This window comes from Vanacampus margaritifer, chromosome 2 (genome assembly GCF_051991255.1).
Source record: "Vanacampus margaritifer isolate UIUO_Vmar chromosome 2, RoL_Vmar_1.0, whole genome shotgun sequence".
In the NCBI taxonomy this organism is placed as follows: domain Eukaryota; kingdom Metazoa; phylum Chordata; class Actinopteri; order Syngnathiformes; family Syngnathidae; genus Vanacampus; species Vanacampus margaritifer.
Genome location: NC_135433.1, coordinates 10,673,856 through 10,699,105, shown reverse-complemented (window position 1 = coordinate 10,699,105; position 25,250 = coordinate 10,673,856). Strand labels below are relative to the sequence as shown.

The 25,250-nt window shown below is 40.4% G+C and overlaps 1 protein-coding gene across 1 annotated transcript in view; it reads right to left on the bottom strand.

Annotated features, from left to right (window-relative positions):
* Positions 1-5,707: 5,707 nt before the first annotated feature.
* grin2aa (glutamate receptor, ionotropic, N-methyl D-aspartate 2A, a) overlaps positions 5,708-25,250 on the bottom strand; it is a 156,301-nt gene continuing 136,758 nt past the window's right edge. Inside the window, exons 11-15 of the mRNA XM_077555625.1 lie at positions 21,776-21,936; positions 15,865-15,954; positions 14,498-14,595; positions 12,879-13,117; positions 5,708-10,980 (exon numbers count right to left, since the gene is read on the bottom strand). Of these exons, the coding sequence (XP_077411751.1) occupies positions 9,025-10,980; positions 12,879-13,117; positions 14,498-14,595; positions 15,865-15,954; positions 21,776-21,936 (2,544 nt within the window). The 3' untranslated portion in view covers positions 5,708-9,024. The remainder of the gene's footprint in view (positions 10,981-12,878; positions 13,118-14,497; positions 14,596-15,864; positions 15,955-21,775; positions 21,937-25,250) is intronic.

Sequence of the window (25,250 nt, the reverse complement as noted above, 5' to 3'; positions counted from 1 at the left end):
GAGGTAGGCCTTCTCATACCACACTTTGAGAATCACTGCCCTAATGTGTATGATCATGAAAAATAGCCAAGTTTCAATATTTTAAGGTCCGTAATATTTTGGATTGTTGATAACAAAATTCTTGTGAGAACTGTCTTGGTTAAATTCTGGAAACAACATGCCCTGTCTGACAACACCATACACATACAACTAGCTCTTTTCTGAGTCAATACGCAAAGTTGCTAACCATGGGATTGTAAATGTACTGGTAAAAAAGGCCTGTTGCCTCTGCTCTCTGCTCAGCACCACAGTCCCATACAGTGATCACATCACTGCAGAATCCACACTGATCAGCCAATCATTTCATATCTTGCTCCATCCTTCCCTGACCCCAAGATACTGCTTTATCTGAGGCAGAACTCGACTTCCAAACTAACAGGTGCAATGCACCATTTTACAAATAGAACAGATTGCGCAACAAACAACCCAGGATGGCTGACTATTCGAATCCCGAACCCTCCCAGAGTTGGCAAACACCCTCACCTACTCCCAATTTATCTTTTTTTTTTTTTTTTTTTTAACTCCCAACCAACACCTGACAACCCTACTTTCAATGTTTACATAATTGTCATGAAAGAGAGACAGACAGGCAAATAACCAGTTTGGTTGAGGTATTGAAACAACATGCTGAGGGCATCCAGAGCATGCTGAAAAGGTCACAACTTGCCTGAAGATTTGCTGTGTTTCCGCAAAACCTGCATTCTCCGCCAAGTCCCATATATGTCAGCATACATTTTACATAATTCCTCTGACACTTAAGCAAAAAAACATTTTTTTTAATGTTCTACCCTGTTCTAGAATGAATGTTGACATGAAAGTAGTAAATGCAATTTCTGAAGAAATTGTGTGTGAAGGCTGAGAGGCTGAATTTAAAAAAAATGCCATACTATGACCTGGAATGAACAGAACATGTTGAAGTTGGAATGTTTGAATCTGTTAAAAAAGAAGAAGTAGAAAGTAGAAGAAAAAAAACATGTTAATTTCCAGCTTTTATTTTGTAATCTTGAAAAATATAGTGGTAAGAATAAAATGAATTTAAAGTTGGAACAGTTTGAATCAGTCAAAATTAATTTATAGTTTTGATGCCTTCAGTGAGAATCTACAATGTAAATAGGAATGAGAATAAAGCAATTGACACACAGGTGTGTCTAAACTTTTGGCCTGTACTATATAAATTAAAGTTCTTGCATGATTCCTGCTACATAACAACCAAAAAGGTGTAATCACTCTAATTGAGCTTGAATTTGAATTTGAATAAAAATAAAAATAAAAATAAAAATAAAAATAAAAATAAAAATAAAAATAAAAATAAAAATAAAAATACTATAACATCCAATGTGTTTTTGTTGACTTTGCCTTGATTACTTTTAAATATACTTAATATTTTGTCAAGTTTTCCTGTGTCCCCTGTTCATGTCTTTTCTTGCGTGTTTTGTCTCCACCTGTCCTTGTCAGCCCTGCTCCTTCTCCGTCTTGTCGAGGTGTGCCTCGTTAATTTTTTTTGTATTTCGTTACCTGCATTTGTTCAGTCTGTGTTTCTTTATTGTTGTTGTTACTGTCACACATCACAGCAAGTTTTCGCTGTACTTTGTAGTGATTAGTGTGTTTTTGTTTGCTTTCCACTCGCATATGCATTTTTTTAAACCGTAACTTGATATCTGCATCAATTCTCCCCATTCTCTATACTTTTTAATCACTCTCCATTGAGCAAAACATCAGCTTGAATTTGTTCTTTAAGCCGCGCATTGGATAACATTTAATAAGGTATCTTCATGTGAAATGATATCACTCTGGCTTTCATTGTATCCTTCTAGCCCAAGAGTCTGTTAAAAGCTTCGTAATTACAGGAGAACTCCTGGGCCCTAAATAACTTTGCTTTGGCAGGTAAGCCAAAAGGAACCATGGGGCTAACACAGACATCCATTAACATAGCAATTAAAAGTTGGCATATTATGAAGCCCGTGCAAGGTCTATTGGCTCATTGGCACAAGAGAAAAATGTTTCTTGTTTTATCATTCTGGCTTCAATTACAATTGTATGCTAAATTACAATTACAATTGTATGCTAAAATAACTAATACACTACAGCCAGCAAGTTTGATTATTCTATTGTTTAGAATTTTGCTTGCAATACAGGAAATGTGAATCAAGTATCTGATTGTATTTTTTTTTCCTCTGCTGCATCAAAAAAAGTCAGTGTTAGTAGCCAAAGAATTGAGGTAATGTGAGAGTAGAAATCACAGATATTTAATTATTCGTTGTTTTTTTTTTTTAGGCGAGAAGCAGTTAGAGCAGTGGTGGGCAAACTTGGTCCTCAAGGGCCGACATGCAGCAGGTTTTGGAGGTTTCCCTGCTGCGATACAGCTGATTCCAATCAACAGGATCATTACCAAGCTTATGCAGAGCTTGCTGATGAGCTGATCATATATCAGCTGTGTTGGAGAAGGGAAACATCAAAAACCTGCAGGACTCCGGCCCTCAAGGATTGAGTGTGCCCACTCCTGAGTTAAGAGTGAGGGTTGTAGAGGAGGGAGTCAGTGAATGGAAAGTCAATAAGGGGTATACAGATTATTACAGTGGGATTGGGTTTACTAAAGAGCAAAATGCTTCATGGGAGAAGAAGAACAGATGGATTTAACGATTTATGGAGAGGGAGATGGGCATCTCAGTCCCATGGAAAGGAAGGAACAAATGAGGCAGATGGTAAATGTAGCTTTAGCCCAAATGGCAACATGATGCTCAGTTAAACTGGCACACATACACAAAAATAACACATAGGAATACACACATGCACATGTGGGCAAAAGGGTCGGTATGAGACCACAGTGCAATGTTTTCTTTGCATTTTTCATCCAACACTATATTGTCGATGAGTATCTTATCTGGGTTCACGTCACAAGAGCAGCAGTTTCCTAGGCCTCCCTATTCCTGAGCCACCTCCTCTAATTCCCACAAGGGCACATCAAGGTCTTTCCAAGCCAGCAGCATACCCAACATGTGCTAGCTGTGCCTCAAGGTCTCCTCATGCCTGTCCCTGGGGGCAAGTCAGGCAAGGAGATAAGTAGATGCTCAAGGCACATAAGTTGGCTACTCTCAATGTGGAACAGCAACTCAACTCTGAGTCCTTCCCGGATGACTGAACTCCTCACCTTATCTAAGGGTGAGCCCAGACACCCTGAAGAGAAATCTCATTTCAGCGTCTACCACCCGCATTCTTGTGCTTTTGGTTATTACCCAAAATTTGCCAGGCTGGAAACGTAAAGCGAGCGGGAAATTGAAAGCTTTGCTTTCTTACTGAGCGCCACAGTCCGGTACAACGACTGCATCTACGTGTCAATCACACGATCCGTCCTACAACAGAACTCGTTTGTAATATTTTGCATTTGTCACATTTTTTTGTAACAAAATGCTAATTTTCCAGACATAGTTAGTGTTTTAAAAAGTAATGTGTGCCTGTGTTGTTCATGACTCATCAGCATGCGTACCCCATGCAACATTCACAAACACTCACGTGGATGTCGGAGCTCCTGATGCATTTTCTGTGCTTTACTGTTGAATGTTGAGGATTTCTCAATGCTTTCTGATGTCATTTATTTGTTGGTCAGTTTCTGCAGCATTCTCATTTGAGCTCCATCGCAGTGTTGACTTGCAAGATTACCACCACCAGGCCCGAGCTGCTTGAACAGCAATATCACTAGAGTTGGTTTGAACTGTAACAGATGTTGGCGGTGTGAATCACTAACTTTTCAATGGGAGGAATGTTTTCTTCAGAAGGTTGCAGTTCATCCGAGAACCGTTTCAAATGGGCTTCTCATTTCTGAGAGTGAAAGTAAAACTTCAATGATGGTAATAGGACCACTTTATCCTTTCTGTGGAGTTTGCATGTCGAATGGGATTTCTCCAAGTACTCAGCCTTCCTCCAGCAGTCCAAAAACATGCATGGGTAGGTTAATGAGTTGTGAATGCTCATCGTTTATATGTGCCCTTTGAGTAAATCCAGTCCTGGGTGTACCCCACCTTTCACTCAAAGTCAGCTGGGATAGACTCCAGCTCACCTGTGACCCTGAACAGAATAGCCATGAAAATGGATGAAGGAAGAAGTGTAGCCCTGACTGACTTGAGTTTTACTGAGTCTAAAGTCCACCATTTACATGTTGGATTTATTTCAGAATTGCAAACTAAGCTACTGCTCTAATTGCACAAGTAGTGGATGACCCGTTGTTAACCTGTGCGCCTGTAGCAATCCACACAGAATATCGCCAGGACTGCAGTTGAATTCTTATTTTACAAAGCAAATGCTGACTGTTCGGTCGAAAGTTCTTTGACCAGGTCAAAAAAACATATTGTTCCTTCTGAATCAGATTGTCTTCTCTAGCTAAATTTAGCTGGGGGTGTGATCTGCATACTATTAAAAAGACGGCTAACCACTTCAGTTTGCCAGTACGGAGGTAATGTCCTGGAATCAAATGGTACTCTATTTCATTCGAGTTAGAGCACTGTACAAAAAGCATAATCAAAATTAATGTGGGGAACTTTATAAAGGCTACTAAAAATCTAAACACTGAACAGAACTTGAAATTGCTGAATGACTACATACACAACTGATGAATATGATACTTTCAAAACATGCAGTACCACTTCCAATGAGTCAACTAACCACTCATGATTTGGCTTAATGTTCCGTGGAGAGGCAAAACCAAAATATTTATTTGGTTTATTTTTTCAGCAATACACAGGTGTGCACACATTTTGGAGGTAGTCAGCAGCAAAATATTCAGAAACATTTCAATTATAGGTGGTTACATACATGTTTTTCCCTTAGTTTAGATCTCAATGTTTTGATTAGGGATGGGCAAGTAGTACCGAATACCGGGTATCCATATCGGGTCGCTACCCAGTCTTATTTTATCGTAACGGTACTCATAACCGAGGCTGTTACCAATTTCAGCTGCCTTCTTGTGACCGTTTTACAATCAGGAACTAGAAATAGGAAAAAAAGATAATTGCCATTATTTTCATGCAATTTTAAGGGAAAAGGATATATTGGGAAATAAAGGTCTTTTTGTTTAAATTACTTGCATTGTGTGTGGGCATTTTATGCATAAAAAGTACTAGTGGTATCAGTACTCGGTATTGGTGACTACTCAGGAGTTAAGTATGCTTACTGGTATCGGTCTGAAAAAAAAAGTGGTATAGAACATCCCTAATTTTGATGATACAAATTTGTCACATTGTCACAACAAGGATGCCAATAATTGTGGCTTGAACTAAATTTAACTTGGGAAGGGTTAGTACCAATACAAGGTATGGTAACGTATGGAGTACGGGGGCTTATTTCAAGCTATCAGTACTCCTGGCAGTGGCCAGTTGGTCTTTTAAACTGATTTTCCCTAGGGGTATCAAAAGTTGGTATCGGTGACTACTCAAGACTTGAAAAAAAGTGGTACATCCCTATCAGTAACTCAAATAAAACAGATACAAGTAGAAGCAATTTCTATTCTATTCTTCAATCAAATTAAAATGATAAGAAGATGGAAATAAATCACAAATCAGCAGGTTGTTTTTTTCCAGTATCAATTAACAAATGCAGATATTGTCTATATATGAGTCATGCTGCTAGGCTATCCGCTGGTTGGCATGTGTATTTGGAATTGTGACAGGACAGCGAATCTTGTGAATGGTGAAGTTTTATTCTAGTCGCTCTACATAAAGAGAGAGATAGCAAGAGAGAGATAAAGAGAGATAGAGAAACAGTGCACAGAAAAACTCCTGTGAAGTTCACACAAAATATATTGTTTTTACTCTTTATCATTTATAATTAATTCTCCATGATGATGTATTCCAGTATGAATTTACAAGTGATGTTTACAGGTGTCATTTTCTAAGTATATTCAAAATAGTTCCTTAAAAGTCTTTACCCAAGAGTTTACCCAAATGAACAATTTAAAAAAAGCATTTCTTACAGCAAACCATAAAGAAAGAGGTCTTGTATCTTTGGAGGGAGAGCAGACTCAAAGGTCGAGGGTAGTTTTTTTTTTTTTTTTTTTTTTTTTACTTTTTGTCTTCTTCACAGTTGAAGTCCTGACTATACATGAAAGAGTGGGAAGAGAGAAGGAGAGCTGGTGATACATTTTCAAATTCTCACCTGCCATGGAGGAAGAGCAAGGATGTCCCACCATGCTAAATTAAGACCTGACCTCTGACCTGTAATCCCATTGGGCAAAACAGGGCCTGATAATGACCCTTCCCCCCAATGAGTAAGTCGGAATATGCCTCCTCTCCCAAAACAGCAGCAGCGTCTTCATTATGTTAAACATAGATAATCTTTTTTTTCCCCCTCAATCGCTCTCAAATATGTATATACTCACACCTGGTTACAAAGCATTAGTGATCATAACAATCATGACAAAATGAAACAAAACAGAAACATAAAACATTGTTACATCTGGGGTTGCATGCCATCACCTCATTATTTATCATTAAATGTAATTAAAATACATTTTTTTGCCATTAAAAAGAGCAGGGTTGTCATCACAAGGGTGCGTTTGGGTGCCTGTGTGTTCCAACATAAAACAGCATCAGTTTACATGACAGTTCTGCAAAAGTAGAAAGAATCAAACAAATTGCCATGAGTCCATAATAAAATGCAAGGGTGCTGTTTGATATATATATATATTTTTTTACATGTGAACATTGTTCACTCATCAGCTCACACAAGAAGCGTGTGTGGAGAGATATATATGTTAATAATAAATATGCAGATAAGATGCAAAAAAAAAAGAATAAAAGGACAACATATTGCTCATCAGTCAGTGGGTTAAGCTGAAGCAATGGAGGAACGTATTCCAAGAGTAAGAAAGGGTGATATGATGTGGTCATTGAGTTTAAACTGAAATACAGTTAAAAGCCGTTATGAAAAAAAAGAAGTGTTTTCATAAAAGGATAGCTCAATTTTTAGACATTTAAGTAACATCCTTCATTCTTTTTGAGTGCACATGTTGGTGCAGGGTGAAACAGGACAGCCACGCCCTCCCCATGAGCACAATCCCCCTTTCCCTCCTCAACTGGAAGACTTTGACAATGTCAAAAGGAGAAACGATTTGGTTCTGTTTGCTGCCACTATGAACACTTTTTAAACATTTTTGGTGAGTTTTCTACAAAATAGTCAATGCTTTGTTGTGTTGCTATGGTTGATGCTCCCTCAAAATGCTGATCATCATCCTGAGGTATTTCATTTGATACAATTTGTGTCTGTGAATCCAATTGAGCAAATCAACAAGTCAGATAACGTGTATTTTTTTTTGTATTTTCTTTTGTATTTTCTTTTTTTCAACTATATGTTGAACAGTAAAAAAGCTATGAAAAATGTGCAGTCATTTGTACATGGTGTGCATGTGTCAAAAATAACAACAGAAAAAAAAAAAAAAAGCACAATGATTGTTTTCGTCTTCAAGCTTACCCAAGGGCTGCCATGCACACACAAGACCTGCACCATACCATCTTGCCCGGCTCATATCATTCATACATCCTAACGTATGGAGGTAAAAATAAGGAACTTGACTGTACACTATTGAGTGCTTAGTTAGCTTGTGTTTGGAAAAAAAAAGCCACAAAATGAAGGGAAAGAATTCTACACCCGAGTGATGTGATCAAGCAAGGGATGGGGAGAAGTCACCTGCTTTTCAAAAATATCTAGTACCCTGTATATCATCTGCAAGGAGGTCATAGAACAATGAAACATCTTCATCCGGTCCACAATTCCAGTAGATTTGATCATTTTCTTCCTTGTGATCCACCAATTTGTTGTGTTCTCCTTCACCATTCTTGCTCTACTGTAGCAGCAGCAGCCTCAAAACATGACACTGAATTACTAAGGTCAAAGTTTCAATTGTACAAATGTTCATCCACCACATTTGGTGGGAAAGGGGCCCCTCTCTTAAAAACATAGACAACAAAATACTTTTGAGCATGTGTTTTTTTCTCATCTACAATAGGGGGAAAAAACAGCCCATGCAAAACAAATCTACTGCTTGTATTGGTGTTTTCGGAAAACATTGCTTTTTAAAATGATTGTAGAAAAGATAACTAATGGTTACTGTGCTAATGATTAAGCAAATGCTCAAAGCCTACAAGGTGGATTCCAGTGCCAGAATCTCTAAATCTTAGTTTATTAAAATAAAATTAAAATAAAAAAGCAGTACTTTACTTCAGTCTGTCCTGCGTGTCTACCATTTTGTCACTTTAGTCACTTTTTATCAGTCTGTAAACATTATTCATTGGTAGCACCTACACTACTCCAGTCACAGTTCCTAAGCTTGGTCTAGACAACCACTTGGAAATGTTGGATTCTCCTGCCATTTAGCTCATTCATGTCCATTTGATCTCAATCTCGTTGTGCTCTGCCAAGGATCACAATAGCCACAATTGTCAGTGTAATTATAAGCAGCAGACTGTTGCAATGGTTTATTGTTGCATCCTGCCCTCCTGAGATGGTCCTATTTCTGGTCGACGCATCTAATGTGCCCAACATAGTCTCCCTGTAAAGAATCCTAAACCAGTAAGCTGGAGAAGAATGGATCAGAAGGATAGTTTCCAAAACAAATCCTAACCTATGTATGTTTAATCTTTCTCACAACATAACTGTCATCCTCCATGATGTTTCTCCATTTGCTCAATCACAACAAATCATCTCTTTCCCAAAAGCCTGTCTTCTCTTAAACCACCAAACTGACGGAGCCAATTATTTCTCCCAGGTATGGCACAACACATAATGACAAAGTACTCTCTGAAGCAGCCAAGTGATTAGTACACGGTAGAGAATGGGCAGAAATGATATCACCTGCAAAGACAGAAGCTGTACATTTACACCCAAATGGGTGAAGGTTCCCTTCAGAATGTCAATAGAAGAAATGTGTGGCTATGACATCCCTTAGCGTATAACAAATTATAATACAAACTCAGGTAGGAGAACATAAATGATTTCCGACTAAACATCTGACTCCAGACTAGGGATTTTTTTATACACCCGTCTATTGCTGAATTGAGCTGAGTTAAGGACGCCACGTGAGGCTGGGTATGCACAAGTCTTATTGGCAGAGTAAGGCATTACATGCTCTTTCTTGTACATGTCGTTAGCTATCCGCCCATCCCGTGAGCAGTATGAGGTGGTGGATTTAACGGAAGAACGGAGATTGTTCGCATCGTTGCGCGTTTTGATGGGGGCTGCTCCAAGGATCGCTGCCGGCGACGCCACTGCCAGCTGTTTGTAAATATCGGAGGAGCTACGCCCGTGGATCAGTCTGCTGCTGGTGTCGTCCCTCAGTGAGTGGCCGAGGAAAGGGTTTTCCGAGCCATGGGCCGGGTACAGGGACTTGCTCCTCTTGCTCTCCTCAAGGTTGTGATTAAACATCATTGATTTGGATCCGGTGCCAAACAGTCTGCCGGAGTAGGGACGCATGCTGAAGAGGTTCGCGTAGTGCGAGTCAGAAGTGGAGTCCAGAAAGCGATCTTTCTCCTTGAGGCTGACACTGCGTGCTGGTCGGCCCAGGTCGGAATCCTTGGGCTTTTCTAGTAATATGTTGTCAAAGGAGTGCTGACGATTAAGCCTCAAGCGGTTTCTCTTCTGGACGTGCGGCCCATCTGTTTGCGGCCAATACAGACCAAACATTTCATCAGGAGACTGCTGCTGTTGGTGATGCAAGGTGGGGCTACCCAAGGGGTCTGCCAGAAGCTGGTCCTCACTAATGTCATACAGGTTAGCTGTGTGGAGACATGCTTCACATCGATTATATGGTGAGCGGGTAGAAGCAGCTGAGGCGGATCCTGTAGGGGTGTAAGTCCCTCCTGGAGGGTAGCCACCGGTAACCTTTGACAAACACGAACGGCAGTGTGTCTGCTTGTAGCGATCGATCGATTCGTGTGGGGAAAGGTTTTTCTCTTTCATGCTGTAGTGTTTCGCGTAAGTTGGCTCCTGCAGAAGATCGGAATCTGTGTGATGCAGTGGTGACGAGTTCAGGTGGATGATGGGCTGCTCGCATTTTCGATAATTATCACTGTGGTCAGAGTATATTTCAGGGTACTCCAAATCATCGGCGGCAAGGCCACGGCTCTCTCGGTAGTGTACGGGGTCTGAGTGCAAGCTCAGCTCTCGGTCAGAGTCAATCGTGTAGATTTTCTCTCCACCTCCTCTACCAAGTTGGTTGGTTCCACCACTGACCTGCTTAGTTTTTAAGTAAGACAGTTCAACCTCACTACAGTCTCTCGGGTATTTGGAAGTCACGGGTCTTTTTTTAAGGTTATCCTTGGCTTTTAGGTGCTTGTTGTTTTCTGGGTCCTTGTAGGAAGCCGCCCTGCTGGAGCAGTCAGAGATGTCGGAGTTGGCGGTATCCTCGGGGAGGTAGCGCTGTGTCTTCATTGACATTCGAGGGTCTGGCATTAGCATGTCAGGCATGGGCGAGGGTCCCGGTGGCGCCGAGCGGAGCGTGTCAACTGACTTCTTCCACAGCGTCCGAGGCGGTTTGGCATTGGTCTGGACCGTATCAGCACTAACTGCCACTTCTACTGAATTGGGATTGGCATCATTCAAAGTGAGAGGATGCTGGCCTCCTTGGAAGATGTAGTTGTTCAGGTGGTCCTTGTGGCGGGTAGTGAGATACGACTGCAAGTCACCTGTGTCGCCATACATCATATCTTTGGGAGCATAGCTGCGGTTGTCAGCATAAATGAAGTTGCCCTTTTCTGCCATCATGTCCATGATCATGGGGCCAGCTGAGTGCATGAACTCACGTTTGGGTGAGTTCATGTGAGAGCCAGCCAGGTTAGACATGTTGGTCATGTGCTTGGCTGACTTAATGAGCTTAAGCATCTTGTCTTGCGGACTAAAGTCCAGATCGGTCTTTTTCTTCATGTCGATGTGAACTCCATGGATGCAACTCCAGATGCCCTGCATGGCAACAGATTGATGAATATGTGGCATGGATAAGGCATATAGTAAAGAGTGTGTCATAAAAACACAAAAAAAAAGAAGACAAAGAAGAGGAGGTGAGAGATTGAGAAAACATGACATGAAACAAGCATGAATTGAACACAAAAGGGGGAGAGATGGGAAGAAACATCATTACTTATCATCTTAAGCCAAACGTGCTGTGTACAGTTCATTGGCATGGCTCAGCAAATCACCAATTTTAAATATTTAATAAAAAATGAATACTGTTTCATTGGGGTGATGGCTTAAATATGAAATGAGTTGCCGCCCCACTGGAGCACAAAAACATCATTTATTTAATGCATCAGAACTTTAGCAAGTAAGACATTTTGTATTGGTAGGTGACAGGGGACAATTTGAGCTAGAAAAAGACAAGTTGTAGTCCATTAATAAACACTGTTGAATGTGGGTGACAAAGTCTGTTTCCACCGAAGAACATTTTTGCAAAAAAGAAAAATCCTATTCTAATTACAGAATATATTACACATTAACAATCTCAATGGGTTTTGGAGGCTTAATAAAATTACTTTTGGATTCTCCTTGGCCCAAATCAGTTTTGAAAATATTTTTTTAAATATTTTACATACTATATTTCTCCACCTCTTTCTTCCTTTACAAAATCCCTTCCCCTGCACTAATGTTTGAAACTTAATTGCACACAAGTAAAATTACATCCAGCAATTATTATCCTCCACCCATGCTGATGAAAATTTTCCCAGAACGAATTTTGGTCCTAGCACGTCCCTGTTTCTAGTAATCATTGTTTTTTTTAATTACTTGTAAGTAAAGTACTTAGTAGTTGTTGTATCTAATGGTCAACAGTTCCTCAAATGTTTTGTCATGAAGGCATGATTCCTTCATATCCATCATATCAAACAATTTCAAACTTTTTCAGTTTTAATGATCACCCCCGCAATCCTTCTAGAATAAGTGATTTGGAAAATGGATGAATGTCTGAGTAGGCTTTGAATGTTACACTTGCTACATGCTACACTTTACCATTTGCTATAATTAAGAATTGTGTTAGTGTATGAAAAGTCTTTACAATAATATTTGTATGAATTGAATTGCAATCCTGCTTTCTGTTTGCCACTGCAATTCAAATTCAAAAATTTAATTGGAATTCAGGGATCATTCTCAATTCAATTCTATATTTTTTCCAGCCCTTGTTGCTACAATAAATTATTGAAAAGCATTCCCTGCTCCTGAGATGTTTCTCTTTTAATTATAGTCCTGTAGCGAGTAGCAACCCTCCAGTTGTGTTATGTGATTTAGAGTTGGTTATATAAAGCACGACTGTCTGCAAGGTTGTTAAGGTATCGGATAGTGATTGGATAAGTGAGTGTATGAATGTGATTGAATGAGCAAGTTAGGGGTTGGGGGTGAGCTTCTATTTGGAGGTTGAAAGCAATTTGTTGCACAGATAGCAATCTGACAGTTTAAAAAACATAAATGATGTCATCAATTATTATTAAGTCACCTCGACTATAATCACCTTAGCGTTGAGTAGTAAACATCTAGAAAAGTCGCTCAAGCCCTGATGCCTGTGTATATTTACTGGGCATGTGTGTTTTGGTAAGAAATCGATTTCTATGGCATGCAGTTGCATTAAGCTGGCGATCCTGTTTAGAATGGTGCAAATTGATCATGTGTAACCAGATGACGAATCCGGCAAAAAAAGTGAACAGACAAGTTTACCTGCATCATTACTGCAGTTGTCAAAGTGTGGCCAAAAAGTTGTACTGTAAAAAACTGAACCCAACTGTCCTGCTCACAAAATTTAAAAATACAGAGATGCTTGTCAAGCGCAACTGTGGAAGCAAACCCAGAACTACAGCACCTCAGAATGCTCTTACCCGACTAATGGAGAAGAGAAGACCCGGCGTGCCAGAGCAGACCCCTGTGAAGCAGTATCTAAGCCTCCAGTAGAAGAGATGCTCAGAGACAAAGGTGATGAGGGAGAGCCCCATGGCAGTGGCTAGCATGTAGAAGACCCCCGCCATGTTGTCCACATCCAGCTGGCTGGACATGACCTCGTTCTTCTCATTGTGGCAAATGCCTGTCAACCACTGAGCTTCTAATTCTTCCATTTCACCTGACAGGCAAAGAAAGAAAGCACAACTTCATCCCTCATTGAAATGCTTTAGATGAGAGGCGCTCCAAGTCAGGGGTCCTTGACGGTCTTGCATGGAGTCCTCAGCAAATAACTTTAGCTGAAAGGTCCGACAAAACCAAATAGTTTACAGGATGTAATCATTTTCAACGGATGTTCCCAATTTACTCCACAACTCTTAATACCGGGCAGGAGAATAGTCAAATTGAGTAATACCACAACAATTGCTACAGCGCAGTATTTTCTTGCCACTTGTCCAACTTTAAACTTCTCCAGCTTGTTATGAAAATACCTTAATTCGCTCTTTCCTTTTCTTCGAATCCTTATGAGTGTGACTATAATTAAATGCAAGCTGTAAAACTAAAGCTGCAACAGGGTGTTCAGAGGTAGACCACTTAAAATGTTAGATAAAGTTTGAAGTACATAAGCCTAACAAAAAAAAAAAAAAAAGGATATAATTTACTCAAAAAACTTGAAAGTGCTTTCATGCTTACATTATGATAAAAGATTTAGGACGTTTACTTAATGCTTTCCCGGGAGCTTTTTTTTTGTAGAGAAGCAGAAGCAGCTACTCGTAATTTATGACCACTTAGTTCATCGCTCTGTAACGTTTGATAAATTGTTAAAGGTACCAAGAGCAAAGTTAAACATAAACACATACAGTACAAGATGTAACCATTGTTTGCCAGGAAAAAGGTACACAATTATTTTGTTGTGCAAATAATTAAGGGAAGGCAGCAAGCTGAGCTCTTGCTCAACTAATCTGCCTCACAATTCTCTGGTTCAGGATTTGAATTTGGGCTCCGGACTTCCTATGTGTGGAAACCTCACATATGTGAAGGTATAAAAAATGTACAAAGGGTATTTATTTGAAACTGAAACATACTTTAGGATAAAACTCACAAGGGCAAGGTGATTGTGTGTGTATTATAATACTGTGTTGTCAGTAAAAAATATGTCATATATATATATATATATATATATATATATATATATACAGTTTTCTCCTCTTTATCTATCTATCTAGCTATTATATATATATAAATATATATATATAAACATTTATATATATATATTCATTCATTCAGCTAATGTACACGTACACAAACAGAGATTTTGCACTACAGAAATGAATATTAGAAACGTTACACTCTTTAAAGCAGCCTTTGTGACCAGAATAACATCAAACGACTATTTATGCTTCACTGTTTTGCCTTTGTGTTGTCAGCAGACAAGGCTATAGATGTGTGTGTGTGTGAGTGTGCGTGTGCGTCAAAGAACTACAATGCTGGCGAGAAACAGTACAATGAATCCCTGAAGCCTTAATTGCATGTGACAATGGCGCTCATCAATGTTTCTCACCATCTCCAATGATGGCTAGAATAGCCAGATCCACCTGTCGTTTCCAGTAGGAGCCTTTTTGGAGAGCAATGCCGTATCCAGTGGTGGCAAAGATGTACCTGAATGCAACATGGTGCAAATGTACGCACACAAACACAGACATATTTATTTTTAAAATAGTCCTCTTTGACTTGATTAGACCAGATGTTTTCTGTATCTAAAGTAAACTGAACCAATACAAGTAAATTGTGATTACATAAACATGCACAGGAAATCAAATTACATACTGTACGGTTTTGCTCCAGGGCTCCCCCTACAGTTGTACAAATCAACAACAGTGAATGTACATTTGTTACAAGTGTTCAAAGGTGTCTGGACTGGTCCACCAATATTATATAGACCGCTAATATAGGTGGTTGTCATAGAAATGGCAGCAATGCTAATGTTTATAACTCATCTCAAATGATCTTGAAACTGATATTCCATGTCATGTTACTCCACATTGTTGGTTTAGAGTGAACATTAACCACGCTGTGTACTTTCTGTCAGGGCCAATGATAATTGTAGTCCACTGAAGCGTTAAATCCCTCCATGTGAGATATGTTGACAATGAAGCAGCTGCTTAGCTAAACTGAGGTTCTCTGACACCAGTGGCGCCATGCCATTGCATTGAGAAAGAAATAAAGTCCGGTCACATCATAACTCTGGACTACCAAGGAGGGGAAAAAACTCCGGGTCCAAAACAAAACCTTCTTCCTGTATTTCCAACTATAATTATGGCAATACATGGCAACTGCAGTGTATCTGTTGTAGAAGAGTGTACATAGCTATACTAGTTAAGAGATGAAGAATGATCAGTTGAAATGTCGCTAAACAATTTTGATTGTTTTTTACTTCTCGGGCTGTTAAGTTATTCAGTGCCCTTAACACGTTTAAAACGTGAACATAAATACAAACTCCTGTGCTGTATGAGCCAAAATAAATGTTTTTGTAAATAGAGGCCGGCAAATTTGCATCCATCAGTGAAGCTTGAGAGTCGTTAATCAATCCTGTGAATCAGAATTGACTGCTCAAGCTAAGATGCACATACAAATAAGCAATGCCCTCTCCTTTTGTGAAACCAGAAATGATATACAATTAAGTCCAGTTGATTTAAATTTTTGTTTTGCCTCATAAACAATACATATCTTTATTAATATGATACGGATGCTGCTGGGATGTGGAGATGTAAACTACAACAAAAGGAAGGTTAAGAGTTTAAAAAAAAAAAATGGACTGAAAAACTATATAACTATCTTATCATGTCATTTTATTGTGAAACAAAAATTCAAGTTTTAGTGTCAATGCAGCTGGCATTAGCAAAACAAAACATACAAAGTTTCAGTTACCCGCTGCCAATGGTCACCAGCTTACATCCCTCATCTCTGCCAGCCATGTAGTTCAACACTGCGGCATCATAGATGAAGGCATCCAGTTTACTGCAAGGAAGGAGCATCAGACAAAAGGGAGGGGATAAAGACAACATGTGGGTAGTCAAATTGTTTTTAGAGCGCAAATGACAATAGAGACCCTCCAGAATGTTCTGTTTGTGGGAATCAATTCAGTAGTAAAATCATCTCCGATAGGACTTCAATCCAAGCGTTACCCAACCCATAGCAGAGGACACGGAGGGGAGGGGCAGTTCTGTACACACACTTCACTGATAATAAGGCCTTGGAGGCACCTGGACAACAAACTTTAGTCAAACACAAACATTCACACCATTCCTTTTTTCTCTGTCTCTGCCTTCAACCTCTCGCTCACACACACATCCACAGCCCTGACATTTTCAGTGTAACTGATGCCATCACGAACAGACACACACGCACACATCGACCTGCTAATAGTGTAGCGACCGCCTGGCATTTACAGATTGTCAGATCAGCCCTTTAACAAAGGCTCACAGGCAATAGTTTAATTTGTAATTAGTTTAAGCCAGCAATGGCTACATTCACATGAAGACTGTGAGTCTACAGCAGTGGTGGGCAAACTCAGTCTTCAAGGGCCGGCGTCCTGCAGGTTTTGGGGGTTTCCCTGCTGCAACGCAGCTGATTATAATCAACAGGATTGTTACCAATCTTATGCAGAGCTTGCTGATGAGCTGATCATATATCAGCTGTGTTGGAGATGGGAAACATCGAGGGCCAAGTGTGCCCACCCCTGGTCTCCAGTCTTAAGTGCGAAAGTATTTGTGATTGTGTTTGACTATTAAAACACATTATTTTATAGACGTAAAAATACATTTGGTGATTTAAACAAATATTTTATTTAAATAAGCCTTTTAGAATCCCCAAGGGCACCATACATAAAACTTAATAAGAACAATTATTTTGTATAATATTTTTTTAAAGTACACCAAAAAAAAAAAAAATCACATGTTAAGTTGAGTGTCATAGCCGTGGACCTGGATGACAGAGGCGGTTGGTGATGAGGAGGACGGAGAATTGTGGTGCACTCAATGTGGGTAAGTGGTGGTGGGGTATAAATATTTTGAGTTGGGAAAAAAAAAGTACATAAAAGGGGAAGTCAACACCCACAAAATTCTTGACAATACTATATTCTATGCAGCCCCACTAGTCTAAATACAATATTTTGGTAGTATTGTGTTAGTGGAATTTGAGTTAAGCAGCAAAATCCATCAGTTTTTATCAATATCAGAAGGCGGCCATTTTGTCAAGTGAAAATGACATCACAGTTGTTCAGGTTTCAGATAACGACCAATCACAGCTAAGTTTCAGAAAATAGGTGAGCTATGATTGGTCGTTGCCTGAGACCTGAACAACTTTGACGTCTTCTTAAGTCAACAGCAACTAGCAAAATGGCCACCCCCTGAGATGAATAGAAACGGCTGGATTTTGCTGCATAACTCATATTCCACAAATGTAATATTATTCAGAATGTCATATTTACACTAGTGAGGTGACATATAACATATTATTGTCAATAATTGTTTACGGTTTACCTCCCCTTTAGAGCATGTACATTTCATGGAATAAATTTTTACTATAATGGATAGATGGCATAATTTTTTTTTTCCTTAATGCTGAGTTTTCTTTTTCAGAGCAAAGGTAAGCCAAAGAGTTGTGAATGACAATATCTAAAAGCAATATTAACTTATCAGCCATGCACCACATTAGGTAGATGTTTAAGGCTTCATTCACACTGCAGCTCAATTCCGATTTTTTCACAAGTATCTGATTTTTTAATGCAGTGTGAACGGTACAATTCCGATTTTTTTCACACCCGGCCTGGGCATCTTTCGTATGTGGATATAAATCGGATATGTATGCGATGCGTCTGCACTGTGAAAGCTCATCTGCACGCATCCGATTCATACGTGACCAAAAGCCTGATTTGCGCTCTGCGCGGGCGGGAGAGAGTGCTTGGACGGGAGACTTGTATTTGTCTTTAATTTAATCACACTTGAAACATGAAGCATAAAGTTGACATGTGTGGCGATAGTAGAAATTCAGCCCTGCAGACGGTTCTTCACGAACGGCGATGACGCGACGTCATCTTTGGTAGACTTCTCAATGAAGTGAGGAGGTCGAGGAGTGTCCCCTAATTTCCCCCGAATATTCATATTCTATTACCTCTTCCAACCTCGTTACTCTGGCGACATGAGATGAAAAAAATTTGTCAGACGAATTTCTGTTGCTGTTTGTAAACAGCACAATCAAAACTGATGCACGAGGAAGCCGAGGATAGCACCCAACAAGGAGCGAGCGTGAAAACGGTCCACCAACCAGGAGCGCGGGGAGGAGGTATGCAGACAAGACACATGAATCGAACTCCTAACACGTCCGCGAAACGAGTCCACCAGTCCCCCAATGCCAGCATTGGCACAGCTAAATTCGCATTTGACACTGATAAAAGTTGCTTGCCTCTGCGGCTTGGCTGGCGATGAAACGTTGAGAGTCAGGTTGCTTCCGTGAACACTGCAACGTGACGTTGTTTTGTGCTCTTGCACATGCGAGTCGCATCACGGGCGTGTACATTAGATGTCGCATTTGTTTTTGTAATGTGAACGGTACATAAAAAGATCGGATTTAACAAAAAATCAGAATTGGGCATCACGCTCTGCAGTGTGAACGTAGCCTAAGGTGCACTTAATGTTTCTTATATAACAACATGCATTAGCTATATTGCTGTAATTTGCAGTGGTAAACTGCCGAGCACCGTCGTGATTTTGGTACTGCATTCTGTGAGATAGCACAGCTTTACCGAAATTTGTGGCTTGTGAGTGAATGTGTGATGGACATTTGGATAATTTATACAAGTAAGCAATAATTAAAAATGAATGATCAATGAAGCTGAAGAAATTTCATGGTTGAATATGAAGATACTATGTTGATCCATGCACAGCCGTGGAAGATTTTTCTAAAGTGTAACTGATAACCACTTAAGTTGAGGAAAGTGAAGCTCTGTAAACATATTGGGCACAGGGCCATGTGGGATGAACTTTCTTCTCACTGTGTAATTGTGAGGAACTGTAGTCAGATCCATTGCTTAAGGTCAGGAGCAATGAGAAAACACACCATCCAGGCTGTTATTATGATGTCCAGAAGTCAGGTGGGGTCTTCTCGGGAAAGGGAACTGGTACATCTGTGATACCACAATCAATTCAAAACCAGCACATTTTACAGCAACGTATGCTGCCGTCAAGATGATGTCCCCTTCAAGGACATCCAAGCATAGTAAATGAGGACGCACACACGCTCACACACACTCAGGTTGCAGGTCCTTGAATGGTCTATCTATGTTATTTTGCATAATAATGTTTATGGTAAATTGTTACGCAAAGCAACCAATGCACATCATTAATTATTTCCAAAGAGATTATGTTGAAATGTTTTGACTGACACTCCGATTCAACTACATTTTGAAATAATTGTAAGATAAGGAAATACATAAGGATTGTGAACATTTACTTATTTGTATTTTTCCCCTTTCAATTGTGATTAGAGTTGGTGTATCTCTTGCTGATGGAGACATTTAAATCCATCCCACTTAGAATATTATTCTACAAAAAAATATTAAATAAAATGCAACTGGGGTGTATTTTTAAACAAATATATTGAAATTCTAACTTGTCAGCAGCAAGCTTGATTGAATTCTCTCATACAGTTGGTGTCCGTTTAAAAAATAATAATAAAATACACGTTTTCCTAACTTTCCTAAATCTTAAGCGACTTAGGTTTCAAAGTATGATCAAATGATTTATAACTCCCCTTGTGCATAGTTTTGGTTGTGGCAGCTGTAGCAGATTGCGCATGTAAAGCCTGTCAGCATTATGTGTGATCAGCGCTAATCCAGCCATCGAGCCTTAAACAGCTGAATGCCGCAGCATTGCTCATCTGCTAATGCCGCCAAATAGAATTATCAATGAGGGAATTACTGCATACGCAGACCCGCCAGTTAGCTGTTTGAGTGTAGATACACATGAGCATACATGTTTACTTTGTCAAGGCTTTTGCTTGGAGCTTTGCCTGTGTACACTCATTGTACTGTGTATGCGATATGATACGTGTGACACAGATACAGTACAGTAGTGATCTCCATAGCTCATGACTTACTCATGACTAATTGACGAGAGGAAATGGTCTTAAAAAGACGTACAGCAGATTATGAAATCATCTATAAAGCCACAATTATTTATTTATTTATTTATTATTATTTTTTTCACGCTATAGTCTTCCTCCTAATCTACCCTAATCTTTAATTTTGCCTTTTCTATCTATGATGGCGCCCCTTTATTAAATCCATTTCTTGTTTTCCACTTTATTGGGCTTAAACTACAGCCCTCCTCAAATCCTTCAATTCTTCCAATCAGACGATTTGCCCTTGACTTCAAGCACCCCACCTCCCACAACCCCATGCTCCCCTTTCTTCCTTTTCCCATGTGATGGTGGGATGAGTCCACACCTCCATTTTCTCTCTTTTTCACCTCACCATCTTTACCTCTAATCTAATTCAACCACACCACTCTTCCAATATGTCTTTGATTTGCTGTGTTATAACCCTTAAACACCCCAAACCCTAACACGCACACACACACATACACACACCGACTGCAGCCAGTCCCATTATAGAGACCAGGCACTAAAAATAGACCCTGCTGTTCCCAGTGAGGAGTCTCATTCATCCCCAGTCTCACAGGAACTGTCACATACGTAACAGCAAGCACACCCTCATTCAGACATGCAATTACACACACACACACACGCACACGCGCACACACACACACACACACACTTTGTTTTTGTGAGAGCCCGTTCCTCTTCATAATTTAGATTGTGTTTCGTACAAACGGAAATGTGTATCTAAAAATATGTTTATGATTATGAATGAAACGTTTTGTGTTTATAATTAAAGGGGTGTGCATATATATGTGCTCATTGATGTGCAGTTATGTATGGAAGCATATTGCATTCACTTAAAAAATAAACTTTTTTTGGGGGGGGGCTTTGTTTTTTTGAGTATTTTTTATTTTATTTTTTGTTTTTCTGAATATTTTTTTTCTGTATTACTGAATTTTTTTTTCTGTCAAAAAAATATTACGAAAAACAGGCTGAATTTTTTTTCTGAAAAACAGGAGGAAAATTTACTCAGAAAAACAGGTGAAAAAATATTTTAAAAAACTGTTGTTTTTTTTTTAACTGAAAAAAAAAATTCCGAAAAACAGAACACCAGCTCTGTTTTTCTGAATATTAAATTTTTTATTTTTTTTTTACATCTGAACTGTGAATTGTTGCAGACTCGGTCCCGCATACCTCCATATGCAATAAGATGGTCATGTTACTTACTGGCTCTCAATAAAAGAATGAATGTGTATACTGTATTGTGGTTTGTTCTCTAATCTCTGAGGGAAGCTCCGATTAAAAAAAAACAACTGAAAAAAAATATTCAGAAAAACAATTATTTCATAAAACAGGGAACAATTACTCAGAAAAAAAATATTCAGAAAAACACAGGTTTTTTTTAAACAGAAAAAGAAATACTCAAAAAAACGGGAAAAATTTCAATAAAACAGAAAAAAATACTAAAAAAAACAAAGCTCACCCAAAAAATTAGTCAGAAAAACAGGACTTTTTTTTCAAGTGAATGCAATACACTTCCGTAGTTATGACTATATTGCTGATTTAATTTTTTACGTTAGTTTGATTGTAATCAGTAACATAACTTGTTTACGCTTTCCTAGACAAATCATGCGAGATGACCTTACAGACACATAAACACTCAAATACAGTGTCTCCATACCCAGATTTTAGGCTGACAAGAGCATCCTGTACTCCTGTTTGGTGATACTTGACCATGTACTGGTGCATGGAAGGGTAGTTCTTCCTGATGTTCCTCTCGGTAGAGCCATTTGGAACCGTGCCAAAGCGGAATGGGGGTGAGTATGCATATGGGTTCTGAAACTGTAGAAGAGAACAGCATATAATACAAAAGAGAGGGCATGAAAAATTGATTTGGGCGTGTTGTGAGTCTAATTGGTTTTACAGTTTACTACATTCATGTCTCCATTGATGCCATTAACATTGAGCATAGATTTCTGAGAGCCACTGTGTCATCTGAGAATAGTCACTTTTAAGTAGGTTTGAAACACAGCAAATATCATTTATATACAACATGAATAGTTTAGGGCCTAGCACAGACCCTTGGGGAATTCCATGAGTGATTTTCAATTTATTTGATCGTACGTTGTTGAACTGTACGTAGGCCTATTGGTTGAAAATACTTCATATATATATATATATATATATATATGTTATTTTTTTTTATCACCTTTAGTTACAAACATTCATTATTGACAGGTTTCCTTTTCTCTAATTATGAAAAAAAAAACTAATTTGGCTGAGCTTCTAGCCTGTGTGTTGCACAAGCTCTCTGCCTGTAAACATGTACATTGCGTGATCAATTTGCAGCTTTGCTGATAAGTCATCCTTGCTAGTGTGCATGTACGCATGTGTTATTGGTCTCATTGTCACGCATTGTGCATGTCGGAATTACAACTATCAGATCTCAAGAGACACTCTCATTTCATACACTCCACGCTATTGTTTCTCTCCCTCATATGTTCTTCCTGCATGGCAATGGAATCGCTGAGATGAGGTCAAAAGCCAGCCGTAGCGAACAAGCTAGCTTTTAGCTTCATGGGTGAAATGGTGAGGAACAGATCGCAGTATAATCCACTGCTAATAAAAGTTGGATGAAGTTGGCACAATGAGAAAGAGCTCAAGCAGAAATGGGTTCATCTTTCGGGCAATAAGTGGTAAAAAGCACTTCATATTTTAACCTTTTTATTTGTCAAAGTATTCCACAACTAATTCTGCCCTCATAATTAAGGAAGTGAGACATGACCACTTTGCTTTTGTAATGAATATTGCTTCTCAGTGTTGCTTTGCTCTCATTTTACACAACATTTCTTTAATGGATTTTTCATTTCGCCTTGGTCTACTTTCTTTCTTCTATCTTATTATGCAAGTTCTGCTGTTATGTAAGCAAATGACTCCCTGTCTGTCTGTGCCTTTTTCTGTATTGAGATTGTCTGTCTACCAATTTAAAACGTTTTAAAAAGGGTTGCAGTGAAACAAAAACTTTCAATGGCTGCAACAAGGTTCAACTGCCGACTTCCAATTCTTTTGTGTGTAATCTCATTAAAGTGGAAGTCAACCTTGAATATTTCTTGACAATAATATGTTATATGTGACCTCACTAGTCCAAACATGATAGTCTGATTAATATTACATTTGTGGAATATGAGTTATGAAGCAAATTCCATCTGTTTTTATCCATCTCAGGGGGCAGCCATTTTGCTACTTGCTGTCCACTGAAGATGACATCACAGTTGCTTAGGGCTCAGGCAACGACCAATCACAGTTCACCTGTTTTCTGAAGGTGCAATGAGATTGGTTGTTACCTGAGCCCTGAGCAACTGTGATGTCATCTTCAGTGGACAGCAAGTGGTAAAATGGACGCCCCCCTGAAATGAATAAAAACGGCTGGAATTTGCTGCTTAACTCATATTCCAGTAACGCAATATTAACTAAAATGCCATATTTAGACTAGTGGGGCTTCATAGAACATATTATTGTAAAAAAAAAAAAGGGTTTACTTTAAGTTTTTTAAGGCTTAAGTTTTTCCCCTCCGTGAGTCATCACCTTATCGTGGTGGAGGGGTTTGCGTGTCCCAATGAGCCTGGGAGCTATGTTGTCCGGGGCTTCATGCCCCTGGTAGGGCCACCCATGGCAAACAGGTCCTAGGTGAGGGACCAGACAAAGCATGGCTCAAACGACCCCAATGATGAACACAAACTTTGGATCCTCGTTTCTCTTGCCCGGACGCGGGTCACCGGGGCCCCCCTCTGGAGCTAGGCCTGGAGGTGGGGCTCGAAGGCGAGCGTCTGGTGGCGGGCCTATACCCATGGGGCCCGGCCGGGCACAGCCCGAAAAGGCAACGTGGGTCCCCCTTCCCATGGGCTCACCACCGGTGGAAGCGGCCAAAGGGGTCGGGTAAGCAGTGAATTGGGTGGCAGCCAAAGGCGGGGGCCTTGGCGGTCCGACCCATCTACTGAAGCTAGCTCTGGGGACATGGAATGTCACCTCTCTGACAGGGAAGGAGCTCGAGCTGGTGTGCGAGGCTGAGAAGTTCCGACTAGATATAGTCGGACTCGCCTCCACACACGGCTTGGGTTCTGGTACCAATCCTCTCGAGAGGGGCTGGACCCTCTTCCACTCTGGAGTTGCCCACGGTGAAAGGCGCAGGGCAGGAGTGGGCATACTCATTGGCCCCCGGCTAGCCGCCTGTACGTTGGGGTTTACCCCGGTGAATGAGAGGGTAGGCTCCCTCCGCCTTCGGGTGGGGGGACGGGTCATGACTGTTGTTTGTGCTTATGCACCGAACAGCAGCTCAGAGTACTCACCCTTCCTGGAGTCCTTGGAGGATGTGCTGGAGAGCGCACCCCCTGGGGACTCCCTCGTTCTGCTGGGGGACTTCAACGCTCACGTGGTTAATGACAGTGAGACCTGGAGGGGCGTGATTGGGAGGAATGGCCCCCCCGATCGAAACCCGAGCGGTGTTTTGTTATTGGACTTCTGTGCTCGCCACGGACTGACCATAACGGACACCATGTTCAAGCACAAGAGTGTCCATATGTGCACTTGGCACCAGGACACCCTAGGCCGCAGTTCGATGATCGACTTTGTAGTCGTGTCATCGGATTTGCGGCCGTATGTGCTGGACACTCGAGTTAAGAGAGTGGCGGAGCTGTCAACTGATCACCACCTGGTGGTGTGTTGGCTCCGATGGCGGGGTAAGATGCCGGTCCGACCAGGCAGGCCCAAACATATTGTGAGGGTCTGCTGGGAACGTCAGAAAGAGTTTCAACGCCCATCTCCGGCAGAGCTTCTCTATTGTCCCGGGGGAGGCGGGGGACATTGAGTCCGAGTGGACCATGTTCCGCGCTTCCATTGTTGAGGCGGCCGATCGGAGCTGTGGCCGTAAGGTGGTTGGTGCCTGTCGTGGCGGCAATCCTCGAACCCGCTGGTGGACACCAGCGGTAAGGGTTGCTGTCAAGCTGAAGAAGGAGTCCTATTGGGCCTTTTTGGCCTGTGGGACTCCGGAGGCTGCTGACAGGTACCGGCTGGCCAAACGGAATGCGGCTTCGGCAGTCGCTGAGGCAAAAACTAGGACATGGGAGGAGTTCGGTGAGGCCATGGAAAACGACTTCCGG